At 32.6% G+C, this 23,765-nt stretch overlaps 3 protein-coding genes across 6 annotated transcripts in view; 2 read left to right on the top strand and 1 right to left on the bottom strand.

Moving 5' to 3' along the window:
- The window catches only part of LOC108917078 (afadin), a 264,104-nt gene extending 257,186 nt beyond the window's left edge, over positions 1-6,918 (bottom strand). For all 4 annotated transcript variants that reach the window (XM_023454370.1, XM_023454367.1, XM_023454368.1 and 1 more), the window contains exon 1: positions 6,659-6,918. The gene's annotated coding sequence lies outside the window, so the exon portion shown is untranslated. The remainder of the gene's footprint in view (positions 1-6,658) is intronic.
- A 159-nt stretch (positions 6,919-7,077) lies between these two features.
- LOC108917036 (transcriptional regulator ATRX-like) lies at positions 7,078-13,817 on the top strand (the record flags this gene model as incomplete). The annotated part of the gene is made up of 3 exons (XM_023454361.1): positions 7,078-7,375; positions 7,427-8,304; positions 11,210-13,817. Coding segments are annotated over exons 1-3 (3,585 nt in total), but the record flags the coding sequence as incomplete, so codon positions are not given.
- Positions 13,818-13,842: 25 nt separating this feature from the next.
- On the top strand, positions 13,843-16,471 carry LOC111691472 (putative mediator of RNA polymerase II transcription subunit 26). The gene has a single exon (XM_023454371.1). It carries the CDS (start codon positions 13,863-13,865, stop codon positions 16,206-16,208), a length of 2,346 nt encoding a protein of 781 aa, XP_023310139.1. The 5' UTR covers positions 13,843-13,862; the 3' UTR covers positions 16,209-16,471.
- Positions 16,472-23,765: the final 7,294 nt, after the last annotated feature.

Below are 23,765 nucleotides of genomic sequence, written 5' to 3'. Positions count from 1 at the left end.
ATCATTGTAATTAGTTCAGCCGGTACTCTTAATACTCTGGATAAGTTTTTCATATTTACAATTTACTATAAAACGATGTAGGCACGAAAGTATTTCCCATATTACTCATATTGTTAATCAAAATGGTACTTATACTCCTACAAATAGATTTATTTAATCGCGATAAAATTCAAGTGACGCCTGTGAGTTAATAACGTTTTACACGAGGTTTTACACAACAATTCTGGTTTCTGCATTTCTGCAAGAGATATAAAACTACATTCTCGGGACGGATTTAATTTACTTCTGCGGTTACCGATTAGCTATGTTTTAAAAAAATAATAAGTAAATAAGAAGGGATAAATATGTCGTACTTATACCGCAACAAGAAAAATGTAATTAAATCATACGACATATACCTAGTCCAGGCGGTATCTGTTTTAAAAAGGGTATACTTGGTTTAAATTTTTTAAGTTGCGAGATATCGATTTAAAAAAAAATCATCGAAATTGGTCCATTGGAGATAAGTGAAATTTTTCCGAGCGTCACAGTTTTGAACTCGAGAATTCAGATAGGAGTAGCTGTGTGTTTGCTCCCCCCACCACTGATCATTGATTTCACGCGGTCTTGAATATCTTTGAGTGACATTTTAAATGGGACGCCCGTGATTGCAAATTTTGAAAATTTATATCCGGAAAGTACTCGGAATGACAAACTGTAAATAAGGATTAACTTTAACGGGCTATAACTCCGAAAATAATGGGCGGATCATCAGTTTTTTTTTAAAATACTCGTCTTTCCGAGTACTTTCAAAACATATTTTAAAATAAAAAAAAATTTTTTAAACATTAAAATATTGCAATTGTTTATAAGCGTGAAAATTGCGAAAATGTTAAAAAATCACCACGGCTCACCTAATCGTCCGATTTGAATTTTTCAAAAAGCATTTTAAAGCTTGAGAGCTCTTTTTTCTGTGGTGAAATTTTCAAGTATTCAAAGGCTTTAGATTTTTAGAAATTTGATTTTGAAAATTTTTTAATTAAAAAAAAATTTAAACAATTAGGTATTATGTAAAAACTATTGAACCGAATTGGATGAAATTTGGTGTGATGATTCTATGCACTAAGAAGTTTAATTGGGAAAAGTATGAAGATCCTAGGTATTATTCAAGTGTTCTGAAAAAAATTGACAAATAAACTAGCATTTTTTGCAATTTTTTAAATGATTTTTCCGATTTTTACAATAACAATAATTATTTTTCGAATTGCAACTAACTCTATCTTGATCAAAATTTAATTACAAAACTTTTTTTCCAAGAAAAAAATGAATTTTTTGCTATGTTTTTATACTTTTTTGCAATAACAATTAAGCCCATATTTTTTTTATTTGCATAGAAATATTATCATTTCTGATGTTATTTAGAAGCCGTTAAAGCAAAAATCTCCGATCATATGCGTTTTACCCAACCCGAAACAGATATCGCCTGGACTAATATCAGAAACCAATTCGACCTCGTATTACTGTTTTTCTTGAAAGCAGTGGACATATTAAATATTAATGTTTTTCATCACAAGCAAATAAGTTACTTTTTCAATTAGGTATATACTGAGAATTATAATTAGGTTACCAATATGTCACTAACAATAACATACTAACATAACATATCCACGAAGTAAGAGTACTGAGACTTTGATGTTATGTGGTTTTTGTTTCCGATAAAGTTGGCAACACTGCATTCGGGGCCATGGTGTTGGGAGCAGAACGCGTGCGTATTTGTCTCAGTCAGTTGAGAACTGTTGTTGTAGTGGCGTGTTGAAATCAGTGCCGCTATTCCGAATCCCGCCAGCTGCGAGGTGAGGAGCATAATCCGGTTCCTTCTTGCAAAGGAAAAGTCGCCATTCCAGATTTTTAACGAAATCAAGACTGTTTAAGGGGATGGTGTGATATTTGGTGTGATGAATCGTACTAATGTGTACAAGTGGTGTACATGTCCATGATAAACAAGAAAGTGGGCGTCCCACAATCGTGACTGATTAGAAAACCATTAGAAAAAAATCAAAACAGTTGCTTTGGGACCATAAAGAGATATTCCTCATTGACTTTTTGCCCTAGTGGGGAAACAATTAATCCTGCACAGTACTGTGAAAACACTACGGAGGACGATACAAAACAAAAGAAGGGGAATGTTCACGAAGCGAGTGTGCTTGTTGCATGACAGTGCACGACCCCACACAGCCAACGTGGCATTGGATTCATTCGGTTGGAATATCATCAACCACCCCGATCACAGGCCTGACCTTCACCTTCTGATTTTCATATTTTCTCTTCTCTGAAGGAAACAACAAGAGGAAAAAACAAGCAATTTATTGTCACCATAGCCTTCTCAATCACATTTTGCCCGTATAGAGTGCGCTGCGAATTGCATACGATACTTCTGTTTATACCATGTAAAAGGTACCATTTTTGCCTTCAAATTTTATTAAAATAAGTTTTCTCTATCTCTTAAAATAAAAGAGTTAAACAGCCCTTAACTTTTGGTACCTACTACTTTTCCTGTTTTTTAAGATAAGGTACTCATAAAGTTGGCCATAAATCTCAAATTTGTTTTCCCGAGCATAAAGGCCCCCAAAAATATAACAAAAAATCAAAAAATTAAATATTTTAGTAGAGTAGACAGCCTTGATACTTGACACAGTTTTAAAATTCTTTACCAATTACTATTACTTCCAAAAAATCGTAGAATTAAGAAGACTTTTTAGTAAAAATCAATGTTCAGTTTGACATTGAATATGAAATATTGAAATACGTGCCTAAGTAATAAAATTTCATTACAGAGAACATATATAATCGGTGAAGAACAGTCGAAGAGCGTAATCCTTTCTAGGAACGCATCGAAGAATGCCAATGGCTGCTTAAAAAGAACCGACTGCTTCAGAACCGATTTTTCTTACAGCGCCTTGCAGTGCTTTTGTTTACAGACTTTCCTACCTCTGACATGTCCTTTACGACTTCCTGTGCCAAGCACATATTAATTTAATAAATTAATTCATTTTTACGTTCACATTTCTCGGGATTCATATAAGAAACGCAACGGTCCAAGGTCGTGGTAACCTCAAAGCGATCCGAGTTATTTTAAAATTGTAATTCGCAATTAACAAAACAACTCGCTCCGTGGAAAAACAAAGAAATACTGTATTTAATTTTCGCCATGCACTATGACAAATAAGTAAATATATTACTCACGTCAAAGGAATGCGTCAACTAAAACAGCTTCTGGATATAATGAGGCAAAACGTAGAGATAACGAAAAACTTGGAAACAGTTAATTGCATAATACAATGTAAATAGAGAGAAGTATTTTTTAAACAATATATCGGATTCTGTGACAAATTGAAAAAGAGAAATAAACAGTAGCGATGTGATGACATAACGGTAGAATAAATTCAAGTGCATTTGATAGGCAGCTGTGGAAATTTTAATTTAACAGTTTGTATTGGACACGTGAAAACAATGTCGAAAAACAAAAGCGAACTACCTCTGTTCCAAGCCTGCTTTGGCGACCATAATGAATACATGCCACTGTTTTATTGATATATACATACATATATCTAAATTTTGTTTAATCCTACCTTAAGTACTATTGAAAAAATAAAAAGATCCAGAACGAGATAAAATCAAAATTAAGTGCAACGGGTGCATTACAATTTAAATTTACACTCGAAATTTTCCTTATTTTGCAACGATTTTTGGAATTTCATGAGAACTACTCAAAATTTCCCATGATTTCCTAGAGATTTCCACAGATTTCTCTGATGAGATTATCAGAGAAGCCACTAGATTTCCTCTGCAATCTTTGACGTAGTGTAAATTCAAGAATTTAAGGGTATTAAATGCAAAATTGAGAACAATTATTATATCAACCAGTAGCGGAAATACTGAGTGACTGTCACAACAACCCCGGAATGTCGTTGCCTCTTGATTGTTTTGAAAATTCGATCAGTTCATTTGGTGCATTTCGTATTTCAAAAAAGAAATGCTTGAATATTTAATTTTTGTCAAACGAAAAAGTTGTAGCAAACAATAATTTGAGGGATGCTTATTTCAATGTCGTCGAAGGGGCCGAAATTTTCAAAAAATTATGCATTATGAAAATCTATGTAAATTTGACTATTATACCTTTTTTGGTTTCAAATTACAACCGCTATTCCACATTTTTTTGGAAACTTTGAAAGGCTCTAAGAGGCGAACAATTTACTAAGGTCATTTTTATGCAAAATGTGTTATTTTTAGCTGTACTACTTTTGTGCTACTTCTTTTCAAAACACCTTGTATATCAGTCGTATACCCGCAACACCCTTCACCGCCTACTTGATAATCATATTAGGGGGTGACGTCAGATGAGAACCGCACGGTACACCTTGGTCGCGTTCTCAAAACATGAATCGCCTGGAAACCATGGGCGTACCACTGTTCCACTGTCATACCGAAAAATAGCCGTGCGACGTTTCAATTATCGCAGTCGTCAAGAATTTCACAGGGATTTGCGGATTTCTCCCCAATGCGAAGGCTTTTCCTCCAACAACAAAGACAAATGAAGACGATTACAATTTAGGTCAAGTTGATTTATCGCGATTGGGACAAAAATCAAAATGCTTCGTACTTAGGAAGTAGGCAATGAAAGAACGTTTAGGTTAAAGTTTTTTTATTCCTCACTCAGGTTTAAAACGAATGGTACTCAATGTTTTTTTTTACGTACAATCAACACGGAAAGGAATGCGAAACAAAATATGTGTAAAATTGAAATAAGTAGAAATTGAGTTTTAAATCTCGTTATTATACTAATACGACATTGTGTTAATTAAACTGATGAGCGTATTCAAGTTACAACCAGTGCGTCTCCTGACTATACGGGTACCGGGTACCTTCATTCAATAAGTCTCATTCATTATATTTTCAGTACAAAATTCTTTACTTACGGGTCTTTGTTCTAAAGCATTATTTGACACGCATGATTATATTACAATACAAGGGATAAGATAGAGGTATTAATGATATGTATTTTTGTTATTTAAAGTGAAAATAAACGTACCTAGCATCTATAAAATGTTAACAATTTAATTCGTACAAGCTGCAAATTAGGAGTCTACAAATTCCCAATCTGATAAATCTGGCAATTCATTTAAAAAACAACACACATATACAATACGGGAATGTTTGATAAAAAAATTTGTAAAACATACTTCAATTTTATACTGCATTTACCTAAACTACTTCAAAACATACGAAAATTATGCATACATAATTTTTTTTGTATTATTCAAAGAAATTTGTCAAAAAAAATATTTATTATACAGGACATTGACTGAAACTTCAGCCAATCAGATACCTATTAAGTAAGATTATTACAATTTGATTTAAAGCTGAATAAAAGTGACATTTGATTATTAAATTTTGGATAAAAATAAAAATGGCACCTACAATAACGTCCAATATTTAATAATAATAATTGATTTACCTTTGGATAAATAGTAAAAGATGTTCATTTCTCTATGTAGCTACTTAATCCGAGACGTAGACTTAAATTTATTGTGTCAATCTTCGCAGATACATTAACTTAATATTTATACTAATCTAAATACAAAATTAAAAGAATATATATTTTTAAAATAATTGTTCCATATACGATAAGACACAGAGAAAAAATCATAGTCATAAATACCTACCTAATTAATAATTACGGAAACACAATCAGTTTTATCTAGAAATAATAACTAAGTATGCGATTAACACTGTATGTTAACATTTTGTTTGATTAATGATTAGACAATTACGACATTTATTTACTAAGTAACTGTGGGTACCTATTTAAATATTATACCTAATCCTAAATAAAAAAAATAGGAGAAAATTGTACAAATCGGAATAATCAGATAAGGACTTGTGATTAAATGCAATGTTACTTTTATGAAAGCACATTCCTATTTGGAATTTACTTAACAACTTCTAGTACAACATACCCATTGAAGGGGTCATACATTCATTGTGACTCAACGATTCAAGAAGAATTGAAATACCATGTAGTGCGAAATTAAATACCTGATAATGAATGTATAGGTATCTCCACCTATGCAAATTATGAATAATGCACAATTGACTAACTTGTACCTACTGGTTATGGCATCCGAAATGTCGTTGAAGAAAAAAGACGTGGAATTTGTGTCTATGCAAATGTAATGAATAGGTACATAAAACATATCTACGATTACACGTCGTGTAAATGTTTATGGCTATTGTTTATTGTGTGGACGGATTAACATTCAAACTGCGTGATACACATCGCCAGTAAGGTAAATTAATATTCTTCAGACCGCTAACATTCCTGAAGAATTGTACATACATGATACATGCCCGGCAACACACGATTTTGTGAGATGACAAAATCCTCATCACCAATCTTGACCTAAACCGGACATTTAAAACTCGCGTGTATGTTTCCACCGTGTGAACATGGCTTTTACCTGTTCATTACTTTTCAACAGTTTTAAAACTTCATAAGATGTATTGCAATTTAACTCAAATACTAAACAGACACGCGTATAAGCTGAAACTAGCATTTCTAAGTGAATAAACATAAAAACGAGAGTGCTGACCCTTCCTAGCAGGTTAAAATAAATCTTACCTGTTGTTTATCCAATACTGGTAAAAATTGCACTCACAGACACAAACATTTATATTATAGGCACGAAATTATTGCTTATTTTGTGTTTTACTTGCACTTCACTCACTCCTAACTTTGTCATACATCTTTACATGTTTTTGCACTTTTTGTCACTATTTTCAATTGAATTTCGTAAGTATGCGTAAAATTTTTGTGCTTCTACGCAAGGTGTGTTCCGCTACACTCCGACCGCTACTCGCAAACAACGAAGGAAAGGTATGTCATGTCCTGAACTTTTTTCTAACGCGCACTACCTTCGCGCACTGTCAAAATTTCAATTCAACTCGCAACTCGCATCTCGCATCACCGTCACATTGAACTAATCTCGATTCTCCCGCCTGTTTCTATGTTTAGGATTGTTTAGTTGGTTGTCGTTTCGTTGTTCATCTCTTATATATTCGCAATAAATAAAATGCTTACCTGACACTATTACACCAGAAAACCGTTTGGTAGAGTTACAGTTCCTAAAACGGATGTTAAAATTAGTTTAGGTAAACCAAAACACTAACGTGTATTTTAGCACTGCTACTGAACAATATTTTTGTTTGTTTTCCCCAGAATTTCCTGCACCTTTAAGTAATGGAAACAAACGAAGAAATAGACGTACTGGACCAAGAAGAAGAAATAAACATTTACGACGATATTTGTAATTTCGATTTGGGAGAAGAAATAGAAAGAGTAAGTAAATATTCTGTGAGGTTATATTTATATTTAACCTAGAATTTTTAGCTTAAAGCTGAAAATAAGAAACTAGAGGAACATATTTGCTCCCTCAAAGCAGATATAGATAGGTTAAATGGTACGATAGCAGAACTAAAAGTAACACAAAATAATTTGACGAAAAACATTTCTTCTTTATTCATGACGGCCAAGACGGAGATTGAAAGAAAAAATCGAATGATAGAGGAATTGAGAGAAAAGGTTGAAAATAGAGGATTAAGAAGTTTTAAACCTGATTTCAAGAAGCGAAAGGATAGGGAAAATAGTCCATCAGAAGCTAATAAATCAAAGAGATATAAATATGACGAAAGCACAACAAGATGTGAAGTGCAGGGAGTGCCATATAACGACAAGCTAGAGCCTGAACCTGATGAGAGACAGGAATTACAATCTAAATATTCCAATAGGCAAAGGCCTGTAGATGACAGTAGGTACCAACAAAGATTCAAATATCCTTACAATAAGTACAGTAATCAGTTTGAAAATAACAAGTACGATTCTAAACTTAGATATTCAAATGAAACATACACTGAAAGCAATAAATTTGAATTCAAAAATAAACATTATAATGATCGATACAATAATTACGAAGATGATGGATATCATTCGAGGTCTACATATTCTTATGACAGATATCGAAATGAAATGGAAGAGAGGTATGACTCTCGATCACAATATTGCAATGACAGTTATAACAATTGGACAAATAATCGCATTGATGGTGATGGTACGTATGACAACAGAGATTATTATAATCGAAGTTCAAGAAGCAACGTTGAAGACAGAGATGGTGGACAAGAAAGATTTGACACATATGCTGATAATAGAAGAAATGATCAATGTGACTCCAGTTATTATAGGAATGAGCGGAATAGAAGTTTTGAAAGGTAGGTAAAATTTTAGTTTTTTATCTTAGTTAAGTATGACTAGTCATTTTCATTATCAGCTGGTTGTCTACAGTATGTCTATAATGATTTCTAAGAAAAGTATGAAAATTTTCATCTAACCTTACTTTTCATTTTCAAAATTAAAGAATTTTAGCATTAATTCAATGGTACAAAATTAATAAATACCTATACTCGACGGCCAAAATTATAGATAGTGATTCATCGCTAGCTCTTGGACTAGTAAGGGGGATGAAGCATGCCGGGAACGAAAATCCATTGGCGTGTCTGCGTAAAAGGCAACAAGATATAGAAAATATTGAAAAAACATAATAAAACATAACATCTAATATTTTTTACGGTTTGCTATAACCGGCACTTTGATCAATTTTAATTATTACAGCATTTTAAAACGTCCCAGTTGTGTTTTTTTAATTTATAAATTTATTATAGCCATGGAATTAGACCCCTCGTCTACGCTTATGCTATGACGTTTCTCAGGTCGGGCAAATCAAGTCCGTTTACACCCACTAAAAAAGCATTTNTATTAAAAGAAAAATTGATAATACTGTGGAACACCATATGAAGGAAAGGATATCAAAACTATTTTGCAGCCCTCTGAAATTAAATAATGAAAAATGTAAAATGACAAATGAATGTGTTTCAAAGGAACCTAAACAGAAGTGTTCAAAGATATCTAACGCCGAAACGGAGCAGAAATCTAATGTCAAAGAATCATCTGTAAAACGTGTAGAGAAAGATGTACAAAGGACTACAAATAATGAACAACATATGAAGGAAATGATATCAAAACTATTTCACAGCCCTCTGAAATTAAATGATGAAATACCTAAAATGACAAATGAATGTGTTTCAAAGGAACCTAAACAGAAGTGTTTAAAGATATCTAACGCCGAAACGGAGCAGAAATCTATTGTCCAAGAATCATCTGTAAATAAGCTGAAGGACCTACCTAAACTAGACAATTTTTTGATTTAATGTTTCATATTTAAACCTGCCAAACGTGTTAAAAGTTCATAAAGTAGAAAATGTAATGAAAAGACACATTAATTACCAGGTGGTTCAGGTACCCTTAAGGTAAATTTGCTATTTAAAATTTTGAAAATAAATAGGAAAGTCCTGAAACATCGTAAAAAAACTAAAAACATGGCTTTTCTTATTTTTCCTTATACTTCTGTGAGTTTGAAGATTCAACAATTTTCTAACTCCAGGACCACAAGATCCTCAGGTTTTCATAACCAATTTTTGATTTTCTTATGGGTGCCATATTAGATCTCTCACTCTTGCATGACAAATAATATTATGAGTTCAGCGATGTATCATCAGATCTACAGAACCAGAGGGTTTGTCTAATTGTCAACATGCCCACAATTTTTGGGAGAAATTAGGCTCTACGCAACTAAGAGGCAGAATGGTTAATGCCGTCAGATCTAAGAAAGGGTGCCTCAAAGAAAGGCAATTTGTTGCTTAAACTGTTATAGAACCATAAAAATAATAATCGTAATAAATAATGACTATAAACGAATAATTTGTTAGATCTGAGGGCATTGCAATGCCCCTGGATCCTCATGGCCTACAAATGTCAAAATTTGTGGGCAAGTGTCAGCCCTTACTTTGATAGCGCAGTTTACAAAATCAATGGATGTATCATGTCAGTATCAAATGATTTTGTTAGTAGTTGTCAAAAAATATTCATTTTACACTTAATTTAATCACAGTTGCCATGAAAATTTTCTTCCAACAGCTAGAACGTAACTACTTACTAGACTCATATAACCGCTACTACACCGCTGTTCATTATTTACGTTTCTATCCTGGAGAAAAATAAAGACAAATTTTTTAGAAGTAATTGTAATTCTGTAATTCATTGTAATCCTTTAGACTCACATTAGGTTGGACACATTTGTTTGTCTATGTACACATCAAATTTACAGTAATAAAAAAATATATTGAAGAAATAAGAAAGGTCAAGTTTTTTGGTTTTCTGAGGTATTTCAGTAATGATTCAACTTATCTCCAATTCTTTTCGTACTCTTGGCATGAAAATGAGCAACTTTTTAGTAACTTAACTTAAATCAATACATCTTGTAGTTTAGGAGATCCTAATGGGGTGGACACCCTAACAGTGATCACCTTATATAATTCTGTACCTCAGAGCTAAACTGTATTAACTCAATTTTTTACGAAAATGGGATTATTTGACAGCCCAACACAGTTTCTTATGCTCTTTCACATGCTAAGCAGTAATAACTCCCACTCATGATACTTTCGAAGATAGACAGTGCTAAATAATAATAAGTTCCAACCTGTCTCCAAGCTAGACAATCGTATGTGTATTTAATATTAACCATGTTTCATTTCCACAGTATTAAGTTCCTTGTTACATCAATCAATTTAGTCCGAGACAAAGTGTATGCGGAGTTAATATTCTATTGGTTTGACTTCGGAGTATTAACTCCACACATATGAAAATCATGTTGGTTTACTTTAGTATTATATCCACATTCATCGTGTATTATCGCACAATTAGTAAATATTATAATATAAAATCCCTGAATCATGTTTGTGCCAAATAGTGTTAACTCCATTTTTTCGAAAAAAAAATACGAATAGAAAATTATTCTTTAAATTACAATAAATAATATTAAAATAGACGTATAACTTCACATCATACAAATTCTTTTTATCAAGGACAAGTAAGAGTTCGAAGTTATGAAATGATAAGCAAAATTTAAATCTTTAAATCTCTCTCCTGTAAAATTTCATTTTTGGCACTTAATACAGTATAGCTCTGAGGTACAAAATTAGTAAATTGAAGCTGTAAAGCTGGTGTCTAAAAAAACATAGGATATTTTTTATCACGTTCTAACTATTATGCTTTCTTCAGACCAGGTCGTTCGAGGTCTGGTACACCCTTTACACCATTTGCTTCTGATGTCAGGGAAGACACATCTCAGAATATAGAACGGGATGCATCAAATGTTGCAGTAAATTCAGAAACAAATCCAGAGAGAGAAAGATCCCTCACTCCAATGCCCCTTCCAGAAGACATTGATGAGCCTAATCCAAAACCTCCCAAAAAACGCCTGAAAATGTTAGAAGACATGGAAAAAAAAGTTAGACAAAATAGACTATCACAGACTACTAGGTTATCTGATCAATGTGCAACTAATAAGCCGTCAGATATCAACAAACATAATCATGCATGGAGCTACGACATTGATAGAAATTCCGTAACGAGCAGTAAATCTACCAAAAGCAGTAAAAGCGATAGAGAATCTCAAGGAAGTGCACAGAGAAAAGAAGCTAATCTAGTTAAAGAAAAAGTTTCAGTCAAAAACAAAACAGGAAGCAGTAAAGAAAAGTTCAGTCCTAGGAATTATGATATTCATCCAAAGAAAGATATTAAGCAATCGCCTAAGAAGGAAACTACAAATATTAAAAGAAAAATTGATAATACTGTGGAACACCATATGAAGGAAAGGATATCAAAACTATTTTGCAGCCCTCTGAAATTAAATAATGAAAAATGTAAAATGACAAATGAATGTGTTTCAAAGGAACCTAAACAGAAGTGTTCAAAGATATCTAACGCCGAAACGGAGCAGAAATCTAATGTCAAAGAATCATCTGTAAAACGTGTAGAGAAAGATGTACAAAGGACTACAAATAATGAACAACATATGAAGGAAATGATATCAAAACTATTTCACAGCCCTCTGAAATTAAATGATGAAATACCTAAAATGACAAATGAATGTGTTTCAAAGGAACCTAAACAGAAGTGTTTAAAGATATCTAACGCCGAAACGGAGCAGAAATCTATTGTCCAAGAATCATCTGTAAAACGTGTAGAGAAAGATGTACAAATGACTGCAAATAATGGGTCCCAAAAACATACACAAAAAGAAATAAGATCATCTACAAAAAATTCCCCAGAGACGTTATCTGTACACCGGAACCAACCTGAAGATAAAATCTTGAAAAAGCCAAGTCAAATTGTGAAAATTAGTCCAGGCAATAATCTTTCCAACAAACGGGATAAAAAACGTGAAGATAAAATTGAAGAAACGAAAAATCAAGAAAACACTGACATAGCAAAGGACTTTGAAAACGTTGGAAAACCTTCAGAAAATGTAAATAAAAGCACAAAAGCTGCCACAAATGAAGAAATCCTTCAAAAGCGTAGGAATACACCACACTCCTTTGAGGAATCTTGTAATTCTGAAAAACCAAGTGAAGATGGTAAAGAAAATATTAGAAAGCAAAGTGTTGATAAGGACTTAAACATGGATAAAGTTGATGGCCAGGGAAAAACAGAGGAAAAGGTTGTTGCAAAAGCGGTAATGCCCGAAGAATTGAAAACTACAGAAGAATCTATAAAATATAGTCAAAGACACAATATTCGTAGCTTTAAAGAGAGAGTTGTTGCTTCTAAAGATGGGACAACTGAGAGTGAGCAGAAAGATAAAAATGTTGAAGAAGGTAAAGAAAATATTGGAAAGCAAAGTGTTGATAAGGGATTAAACATGGATAATGTTGATGGCCAGGGAAAGATGGAGGAAAAGGTTGTTGCAAAAGTGGCAATGCACATTGAATTAAAAACTACAGAAGAATCTGAAAAATATAGTCAAAGACACAGTACTCGAAGTTCTAAAGAGAGAGTTGATGCTTCTAAGGATGGGACAACTGAAAGTGAGCAGAAAGATAAAAATGTTGAAGAAGGTAAAGAAAATATTAGAAAGAAAAGTGTTGATAAGGGACTAAACAAGGATAATGTTGATGGCCAGGGAAAAACAGAGGAAAAGGTTGTTGCAAAAGCAGTAATGCCCAAAGAATTGAAGACTACAGAAGAATCTGTAAAATATAGTCAAAGACACAGTATTCGAAGTTCTAAAGAGAGAGTTGCTGCTTCTAAAGATGGGACAATTGATAGTGAGCAGAAAGATAAAAATGTTGAAGAAGGCAAAGCAACTATTAGAAAGCAAAGTGTTGATAAGGAATTAAACATGGATAATGTTGATGGCCAGGGAAAAACAGAGGAAAAGGTTGTTGCAAATGCGGTAATGCCCAAAGAATTGAAAACTACAGAAGAATCTGTAAAATATAGTCAAAGACACAGTATTCGAAGTTCTAAAGAGACAGTTGCTGCTTCTAAAGATGGGACAACTGAAAGTGAGCAGAAAGATAAAAATGTTGGAGAAGGTAAAGAAAATATTAGAAAGCAAAGTGTTGATAAGGGATTACACAAGGATAATGGTGATGGCCAGGGAAAAATAGAGGAAAAGGTTATCGTAAAAGTGGCAATGAAAACTACAGAAGAATCTGTAAAACACAGTATTCAAAGTTCTAGAGAGAAAGTTGTTGCTTTTAAGGAAGGGACAACTGAAAGTGAGCAGAAAGATAAAAATGCTGAAGAAACTACAAGACGAAATAATAAAAAAGTCGAAAAACAAGACGTAAAAGATACAGATAAAGAACAAAAACAGAAAGAAATTATAAAATGGCCTTCAAAAATGGATAAACCAAATAATAAAACTATGATAGATGAAAAAAGACAAAATAAAGATGATATAAAACAAGCTAGTGATTTGAAAGGCAAAGGATCTAATAAACCATCAAGACAACCTACAGCTGATGCTAAACCAAAAGCTGCCAAGCAAGAAGTAACGAAAGAAGATAGGAGAAAAGATAAAAGTCCCATTAGCAAGAAAGACGTCAAAGACAAGGATACCAAAATAGATCAGTTTAAAAAAGAATATAATCAATTAATTGAAAATCTGTTTGTTGAAAGTGAAAGAAAAGAAGGTTTGAAGGAGAATTTAGAAGGGTATACTATTAAAGGCACAAACAAACAACTTGAAACTAATAAAAATAAAGATGTGCAATCAGAACACAACATTGAACTTGCTCAAAAAAATGCAAAACGAAAACGGAAGAAATCAGATTCTGCAGATCAATATAGCAATATCAAAAACAAAGATGAAAATCCAGTAGAACATTTTACAAAAAAAGAGAAGAAAAGAGAAGGTATCATTTCCAAGGGTGATGAAATAAGAAAAATAAAAGAAAGTGAACCTAGTCTCAAACAAAAAAAGGGAGAACATTCAATGGGTTCCATGGTAAAACAGTCTCCTAAAGATATTGCTCTCAAGCAAGACGTAGATACTGACGTACCCATCCAGACAGATGAGAAGGTTATAGAACAATGTATGGCAGTATCCTCAAAGGAGGTTATTCAGAAACAAGCTGAAAAAAGACCTATGGAAATCTTTGATGATAAGCCTCACGTTGCAAAACAAGATTTGACAGATGATAAAAATACGAAGCATGAAGAAAGTATTAAAATGAAAAAATCTGTCGAGACTGCCACATCGAACAAAAACATACATAAAAATGAAGATAATGGTACAAATACAAACCAAGTCGGACAAAGAAAACGTGTAAGCGATGTTAGAAGAAGGATTAGGTTTGCTGATAAAGGACCAGAAGATCAAAATGGCCACAATAAGGTACCTATAAAGAAGAATAATATATGTAAGAAGATTACTGAGGTTGACCAAGTTGTATTAGAAGAATCTGAAAAAGAACAACAGAACAATTCAGATGGAATAAATGTTACAACAATAAAGACTGATGACTCGGCAGATAAAAATAAAAAAGAAGCACAAAATAGTAAAAATAAAAATCCGACGGATTCTCCTAAACAAGAACTATTGACAGAAGTTGTAACCCACACAAGCGTGTCAACAACTTCTAGCAGTACAGACTCCGAAACTGATTCAGAGGAAGAATCGTCTGATGACATTTTTAGCTCAATTAAGACTGTTAATAAACTTATAGAGATAAAAGATGTCGAGCAGGAAAGAAGTAAGCAAATAGAATCTGTTATAAGTTTGTCCGATTCCTCCACAAGTGATGATACAGTTGTAATGAGCTATGTCAACGATTCGAAAACAATCGAAAAAAAATTCGATGATTTAGTGTCTCGTTATATGGAAAATTTTACAACAGAAAATATAAGCGATAATCCAGAGAAAGTACTACACACAGTTATAGATTATAGTCAACCTGCTCCAAATACAGATAATACAGGAGTAGAAGTTAAAAATCAAGCAAATCATTTGTCAAAGGAAAACGTAGATAAAACGTCAGAACCAAAAATAAAAGTACTGGAAGTGATAAATATTGTCAATGTTCATAAAAAAATAGAACTTTTTAAGTCTTCTAATAATGAAGAGGTCACAATGGTAAAGTCAAAAGAATGTAATACCGAGAAGCCAGTGACAACATGCAGTAATTCAAGCAATCCCGCAAATCAAAATATTAGTCCTAGGTCTGCAAGAAGGAGAATAACCCCTACTCCCGTCAAAGATAACAAACCTCTGTGCAGTTTTGAGAATATCCTTACGAAAACTTCCCAGCCTGACCCATTCACGGTTTCTTTGCAAAGTATCAGTTCGCCCCTACAACTCACACATGAAGGGGAAATACCCATCCTACATTTAGAGGAAAATCACATCAACGACTTACCGACGGAGGTGAATATCAACGATAAGAATATAATGAATCTATTGGACTCGATGAACATTTCTAACATAGAGTGTGACATTCCCAAGTTTAAAAGCTTTAGTGCCGAGGCTGCAGCAAATTCTGAAGCAACAAATGCAATTGGTGGCAGCGGCTGTGGTTTAACTTTCGAAAATAAAATAGAACAGACTACATCTACGCCGATTAAGAGTCAAGTAACGAAAAGTGGTGTTAGTAATGTTCCAAATTGCGGTGGTGCAAGTACTTCTAATGCCAGTTCCAATACGCAGGCTGGGGCTGCGCCATCAACAATTCGGAGGAGGAGAAGACGGTGTTGGATGATTGTAAAAGACTAATGGTTTTTATTTTTTGTAAATACTTTTGTATATAGATGTAAAAACTTGTTACCGATGCATAGATTTTTATATTTATTTTTTTAGTTAAGCGAAACCACAGTTTGGGAAGTCTTGTTCTAAATTTTATACTTAATAGGATTATATTATATATTTTAAATATTTTTACACTTGGCATGTTCAATTTGATTAAAACTTTTTAGTCCAGGTGGTATCTGTTTTAAAAAGGGTATACTTGGGTAAAAACGCGTATGATCGGAGATTTTTGCTTTAACGGCTTCTAAATAACATCAGAAATGATAATTTTTCTATGCAAATAAAAAAAAACGTGGGCTTAATTGTTATTGCAAAAAAGTTAAAAAAATTGCAAAAAATGTATTTTTTTTTTTTAATTTCTCGTCGACAACTTAGCAACTATTCATTTTAGACAAAAATGGAAGAGGAAAAAATGTTTTTAAATTAAATTTTGGTCAAGATAGAGTTAGTTGCAATTCGAAAAAGTAATTATTGTTATTGCAAAAATCAGAAAAATCATTTAAAAAATTCCAAAAAATGCTAGTTTATTTGTCAATTTTTCTCAGGACACTTGAATAATACCTAGGATCTTCATACTTTTCCCAATTAAACTTCTTAATGCATATCACACCGTGGTTTTTGAAAAATTCAAATTAGACGATTAGGTGAGCCGTGGTAATTGTTTAAACATTTTCACAATTTTCACGCTTATAAACAATTGCAATAATTTATTGTTTTTTCAAATTTTTTTTATTTTAAAATATGGTTTGAAAGTATTCGGAAAGACGAGTATTTTGAAAAAAAAAAAAACCTGATCCGCTCATTATTTTCGGAGTTGTAGCCCGTTAAAGTTAACCCTTATTTACAGCAAAACTATAAGGGTATAAGGGCTGTTTTTTGAACTAATAGGTTTGTCAGTTCGAGTACTTTCCGGATATAAATTTTCAAAATTTGCAATCACGGGCGTCCCATTTAAAATGTCACACTGAATTAGGTATTATGTAAAAACTATTGAACCGAATTGGATGAAATTTGGTGTGATGATTCTATGCACTAAGAAATTTAATTGGGAAAAGTATGAAGATCCTATTAGGTATTATTCAAGTGTCTGAGAAAAATTGACAAATAAAATTTTTTTGAATTTTGCAATAACAATAATTACTTTCTCGAATTGCAACTAACTCTATCTTGATCAAAATTTAATTACAAAACTTTTTTCCTCTTCCATTTTTGTCGAAAATGAATAGTTGCTAAGTTGTCGACGAGAAATCCATGAAAAAAATGAATTTTTTTGCAATTTTTTTATACTTTTTGCAATAACGATCAAGCCCATGTTTTTTTTTATTTGCATAGAAATATTATCATTTCTGATGTTACTTAGAAGCCGTTAAAGCAAAAATCACCGATCATATGCGTTTTACCCAACCCGAAACAGATACCGCCTGGACTATCGATTTGGTAAGGTAACTTACCGTTTTTTAGAGGTCTAAATGAAAGGTAGACTTTTTTACCTTTATATAAGATTTTTTTAAACTAATATTTTTTATACATACTGTTTGTATCTTCATATGTAGTTCTAAAAGGAAATTGTAGCCAAAGCTAAAGACTGTGAGTCGTAAATTAAGTTCTATGGTTTACACCCTTGTTTTATTTTAGAAACTACATACAGGTTGAGCCACCAGTAATGCCTCGATCGCTAGGGGCCGAACGGCAAATGTTACAGGAACCTGTTTAGGTGGCTATGTGTAGGTTGACTACGGCTACATTTTAAAAATATTTTGAAATATACAGGGTGTCCAGGAAAAGCGTATATCAAAATTATGTATTTTTAAATGGAACGCCCTATATTTTACTGCATTTTTTAAAGCACCGTAAAAAAATAGGTGAACTTTCTTAAAGGTTCTCCATACTTAGGACTTACAGTTTATGAGATATTTCAATTTTAGTGAAAATGCAGGCTTAGCGTAGAAATTTAATATTTGCAATAAAAAAATAATTTTATGGAAGCAGCTTTGGAGAGTGTATTTTAGATCCTTGAAGTTATAAATTATTATACTTGTCGTCACTTAGTATTATACAGGNTATACAGGGTGTCCAGGAAAAGCGTACCATATCAAAGTTATGTTTTTTTAAATGGAACACCCTGTATTTTACTGCATTTTTGAAAGCACCGTAAAAAAATAGGTGAACTTTATTAAAGGTTCTGCATACCTAGGACTTACAGTCTGTGAGATATTTCAATTTTAGTGAAAATGCAGGCGTAGCGTAGAAATTTAATATTTGCAATAAAAAAATAATTTTATGGAAGCAGCTTTAGAGAATGTATTTTAGATCCTTGAAGTTATAAATTATTATACTTGTCGTCACTTAGTATTATAGAGGGTGTTCAAAAAACTGCTTACTTCTCTCAACTTTAAACAGCAATAACTTGGTTATTTTAAATGACACCCAGTATATTTTTACTTTGAGAGTTAGGAAATTTAAAACTCTTTCAAACTGTGTATAGATTCCCTATACCTATCTCTAACGGTATTGGAGATATTTGTGCCGTTTCTTTTTTTATCAAAGTTTTTTGTAAGATGTATCCACGTGTTTTTATCGAGGTCTTTATTGAATTAGTTTGGAGTCTTCTTGATGACGTCTCTTTAAATATATGGAGAAAAATGTGGATGCAATTAGATGGCGCACCTGCACATTTTTCATATACAATGAGAAATTATTTAAATCGAAAATTTAGTAATAAACAAATAGGTAGGAATGGTCCATGTTAGTGACTACCTAGGTGTCCAAACCTCCCGTAATGGACTTCTTTGTTTTGGGTTATATAAAAAATCTTGTACACGGTGTTCCACCTACTACTTGCGCTGATATGAAGGGAAGGGTTAGAGATGCATTTGCCATAATCACCCCAAATATTCCAATGAATGTGAGAATATCATTTGAAGATAGAATAAGATGCTGTATTCAAGAAAATAGTTATCAATTCGAACATCTATTAAAATTTTTCTGTTTCTTCTAAAAGTAAAATTTTCTTTAAAAAATATTTTTCATGTTCATAAATAATTCAGTTACTTACTACAAACATTTATACAAAATTAATAACTTTTTATAATTATTCTGCTTATAAAATATTATTTTTTATTAGAAAACTTTTTTAATATTGTCATGATATAACGATAAAAGGAAATTTTACTTTTAGAAGAAACAAAGAAAAATTTTAATTGATGTTCGAATTGATAACCATTCTCTTGAATACAGCATCTTATTCTTTCTTCAAAAGATATTCTCACGCAAATGCATCTCTAATCCTTCCCTTCAATATCATTGCAAGTAGTAGGTGGAACATTGTGTACAAGATTTTTTATATAGCTCACTACAAACAAGTCCATTCCGGTGAGGTCTGGACACCTACGTGGCCACTGACATGCACCATTCCTACTTATCTATTTATTACTAAATTTTTAAATAATTTCTCACTGAATATGAAAAATTTGCAGGTGTGCCATCTAATTGCATCCTCATTTTTCTAAATATATTTAAAGAGACGTCATCAAGAAGAACCCAAACCAATTCAATTAAAACCTCGATAAAGACACGTAGATATATCTTATAAAAAAAATTGATAAAAAACGAAACGGCACAAATATCTCCAATACCATCAGAGATAGGTGTAGGGAACCTATACACAGTTTGCAAGAGTTTTAAATTTCCTAACTCTCCAAAATAAAAATACACTGGGTGTCCCATTTAAAATAACCAAGTTATTGCTGTTTAAAGTTGAGAGAAGTATTCAGCAATGTTTTGAACACCCTGTATAATACTAAGTGACGACAAATATAACAATTTATAACTTCAAGGATCTAAAATAGACCTTACAAAGCTGCTTCCTTAAAATTATTTTTTTGCTAATATTAAATTTCTACGCTATGCCTGCATTTTCACTGAAATTGAAATATCACAAAATGGAAGTCCTAGGTATGCAGAACCTTTAATAAAGTTCACCTATTTTTTTACGGTGCCTTCAAAAATGCAGTAAAATACAGGGTGTTCCATTTAAAAATATATAACTTTGATATGGTTCGCTTTTCCTGGACACCCTGTATATTTCAAATTATTTTTAAAATGTAGCCGTAATCAACCCACCTAAACAGGTTTCTGTAACATTTGCCGTTTGGTCCCTTGCGACCGAGGCGTTACTGGTGGCCCACCCTGTAGAATGTGTTAGGAGTACAAGAAATCAGTGTTGCTGACAAGAATTGGTATTCTTTTTTATGGTTACAAATAAATTAGTAAAACCCCTTTCAGTTTTCAAAATAAAATTTTTCCATATTTCAAATTTAAAATTCTTAAAAGTGTAGCAGTTTTTTTTACTATTTTCATAACCCAGATAAAGAGCCTATTTTTTTTGTTAAAATTTGCATTTTTTTTCCGTACACTGGATAAGTGGGACAGTGAGGCTACACAGTTATTTGGAGTTATAAATTAGAAAAAACAGCTTCATATGGTTTACCTTATGCAACCATTATATCTGCGATTAGTGTTATGTAGGTTGCCTGAGTCTTGGCTGTCTCATTACTCATGCAAACAAAGGTTTTTGTAGTTTAAATGATTACAAGCCATGTGATAAGCACTTTTTTCCTTTGGGTTGGCAATTCAATTTTGGTAAAATTGTGCTGGTGATTAATATAAATTTCCACATTTTATTCTACTAATTGGCGATCGCATTATCTTGAGCATTTTTATTTAACAGCCAATCGTGCAATGTTGGTTGCCTAAGCTAAGCAGTCATGTGCTACGGTTTTTTCAACCCTGACGAAAAAAAAAATCGTTTGACTCTCGTAGCCTCTGAATTTTTCCGTTTCCAGGATATGTAAGATTCCTTTAGGACGTAAGTAAATCTCAGTATAAATTTCAATCTGTAACAGCCGTATTTGTGGGATCTCATTCTCAATTTGAATCTGTAACATTTGTAGAATCTTAAATTTTTTTTGTGAAATAACGCGATAGGTTAAAAAAGTAATAACTTTTAAAAATTTAGCAAAATAATATTAAAAATTTTAGGTCATTTTCAGTGATGAACTGGTCCACTGTAAAAATTCGTTTCCCGAATCTGAATCCGTATCTGTCGTCAGTCACATGATTAGGTAGAGACTTTGACTATATACACAGTGTATATAATCAATGGTAGAGATCACAGTATACTAATCAATTAGTATACTGTGGTAGAGATTATGTAGTCTTTTAGGCCGCTCATACAAATTTGGATGCCGTTTAATGACCCAAATTAAAGTTCAAGCAGTTGCCGTTGTAGCGTTGATGCACTAGACTATCTTCAGTCTAGAATGAAGTTCCTTAGAATTCCATGCGTTTACAAAACAAATTTGAGCATCTCCGAATTTAGTAAATATATGGTCGATGGGTGATATTAATAAAGCATTATACAGAGTGATTCCCGAATGAACCTACAAATGACTGAAGCCTGTTGGCTTTGTAAATAATCAATAAAATAAAACTTAGAAATGAAAACACTAGATGGCGACTATTCCATAAAATCTCTTATCGTCCTTCATACAGTAAATAAAGATAACTGGAATTTTAAGAGGTTTTTTCCCCAAACCGACTTCAACTCCGCGGTTGGGCAACTAAGAACATACATGCAATTTTGAGGAAAAAAATGTCAAATTGGGTTAGGTGTGTTATGTATCATCTATATCTATAATAAATAAACATTCATTAAATTGCTCATCTGAAAAGGGCGAAATGTATTTTATATTGGGAAAAAACTTGCGGGATGTTGTTATGGGTCACTTAGGAATGACTCATTCCTAAGTTCGACTGGCTGTCTAACTACTTCATTATACATAAAGCATAAAGCATTATGTTAGTGGATGTAGGAGACAGGAGACCCTAAAATATGACGTCTTTATCCATACCCTAAAGAAGCGGTAAAGCATGTTACTCCGTTTAGCCGCTAAAAATGACGCTAGAATTGCAAAAAATATTTTTTTCCAAATACCTTCAAAACGCTTTTTGTCATATAAATGAAATTTGGTGTGCTAGAGTAGTTTAAAGTGCCACTTTTTAATATAGAACATTACTTAGGTTCTATTGCATTTACAAAACTGTGAAAAATACCCTCAGCACTTCAGTTCATTTATTTTATCTTAAAGGTGACGATTGCTTGAAGTTTTATTTTCTCTTATGTTTCTAATAGTCGTCATGTAATTACCTAATTATTTTATTAATCATCACCAATGCATTTATACAACATTGGGATACGTATTTGAATCGACTGAAAACGTTGGCGATGCCAGTTTTACCTTACGTTTTACAGTTTGTCCAGTGGCGGCTGGTGTGGGAGGGCTCTGGGGTGGCGACCTTCCTAGGAATTTTCGTAGTAAAGAAATTAACTTAAAATTTAGTTTATAATGTTATCTCGATAATTAAACAGATTAGCATTATGAAATACATTAAAAAGGAAATTTTTAAATTTATAATGTGCAGTCAAATCAACTCGATTTGAAACATTCGTTTGAAAAACTCTGAATACACGGGCTCCACGTAGCTTGTTTCTGTATCTGTAAAGTGTTTACAGCGGTGGTCATGGTTACCGTCGTGCAGTAGTGAAAGACGGAGTAGGAGCGGCTCACATTTACTATGCGGTTTGGGCTTTTTTAGTCCGACCGTAACCAAATCGTAGCTATTCAAGGCTTTTTTTCTTATTAAACGTAATTTGTTCAGGTGTGGTGTAAAATTTTGTCTACTAACAGTAAAGCTATCAATGGAAAAATCAATGGTGCGGGAAATACCAAATTTTAATGGAAAAGTAATCTACAAGTTTATTTCGAACAAATGCAGGAGAATGGACTTTCACTATAAAAAATATTGTTAAACACATTTTTCCCCTAGTCCAATAGTACTTGAAATAAAACTACCCAATTATATTTAATTTTCTTTTTTTTTCAATGTTTTGTACCTACATTTTTCCACCCTCCCTAGTTGGAAGTTAAGAGACGTCACTGAGTTGGTCAGAAAAAGAGGAAAAATAAAACGAAGCATGTAATCATAATTTTACAGGTTGTACAACTTAAAGGATTAAATTTCTGTGGATGCCAGTCTTAGTATGTACATCGGGTGCTGTAAGAATTCAAATTTATCCTTTCACTACCCGTCTGTGTATGTAAAATCGTTTTTTCAAATTTTCCACTTTAGGGAAGTATTCAAATAATTTTTCAAAAAAATTGTAATGATATTTGTGGTGTTAGCAAAATAATTTTTATTAAACTTGACATATGATTTTGTAACACCAATAAGGAAAACCCCTTTTATAATACAGATTATATCAGCAAACCTTTCTTATTGGCCGATTTCCCTCTGTGCTATAGTGCTAGTAAAAAAGTGTCAGTTTAGGGCCTATTTTATTTGTGTTCATACTGTTAATAGGTACAATGGTATACATGTTTCCATATTGCACATTGAAATTTAAATAAAAAAAGAAAATATGTACAAAGTTTTAGGTATATATACAAATCACTAACAGCGACA

Source organism: Anoplophora glabripennis, unplaced genomic scaffold, assembly GCF_000390285.2.
Source record: "Anoplophora glabripennis isolate ALB-LARVAE unplaced genomic scaffold, Agla_2.0 scaffold69, whole genome shotgun sequence".
Taxonomy (NCBI): Eukaryota; Metazoa; Arthropoda; class Insecta; order Coleoptera; family Cerambycidae; genus Anoplophora; species Anoplophora glabripennis.
The sequence above is the reverse complement of the archived record's forward strand: the minus strand, read 5'-3'. Positions and strand labels throughout refer to the sequence as shown.

What these genes read in the sequence shown, in the direction of transcription:
- LOC111691472 (XM_023454371.1), top strand. Translation starts at nt 13,863, where the DNA reads ATGATAGATGAAAAAAGACAAAATAAAGATGATATAAAACAAGCTAGT.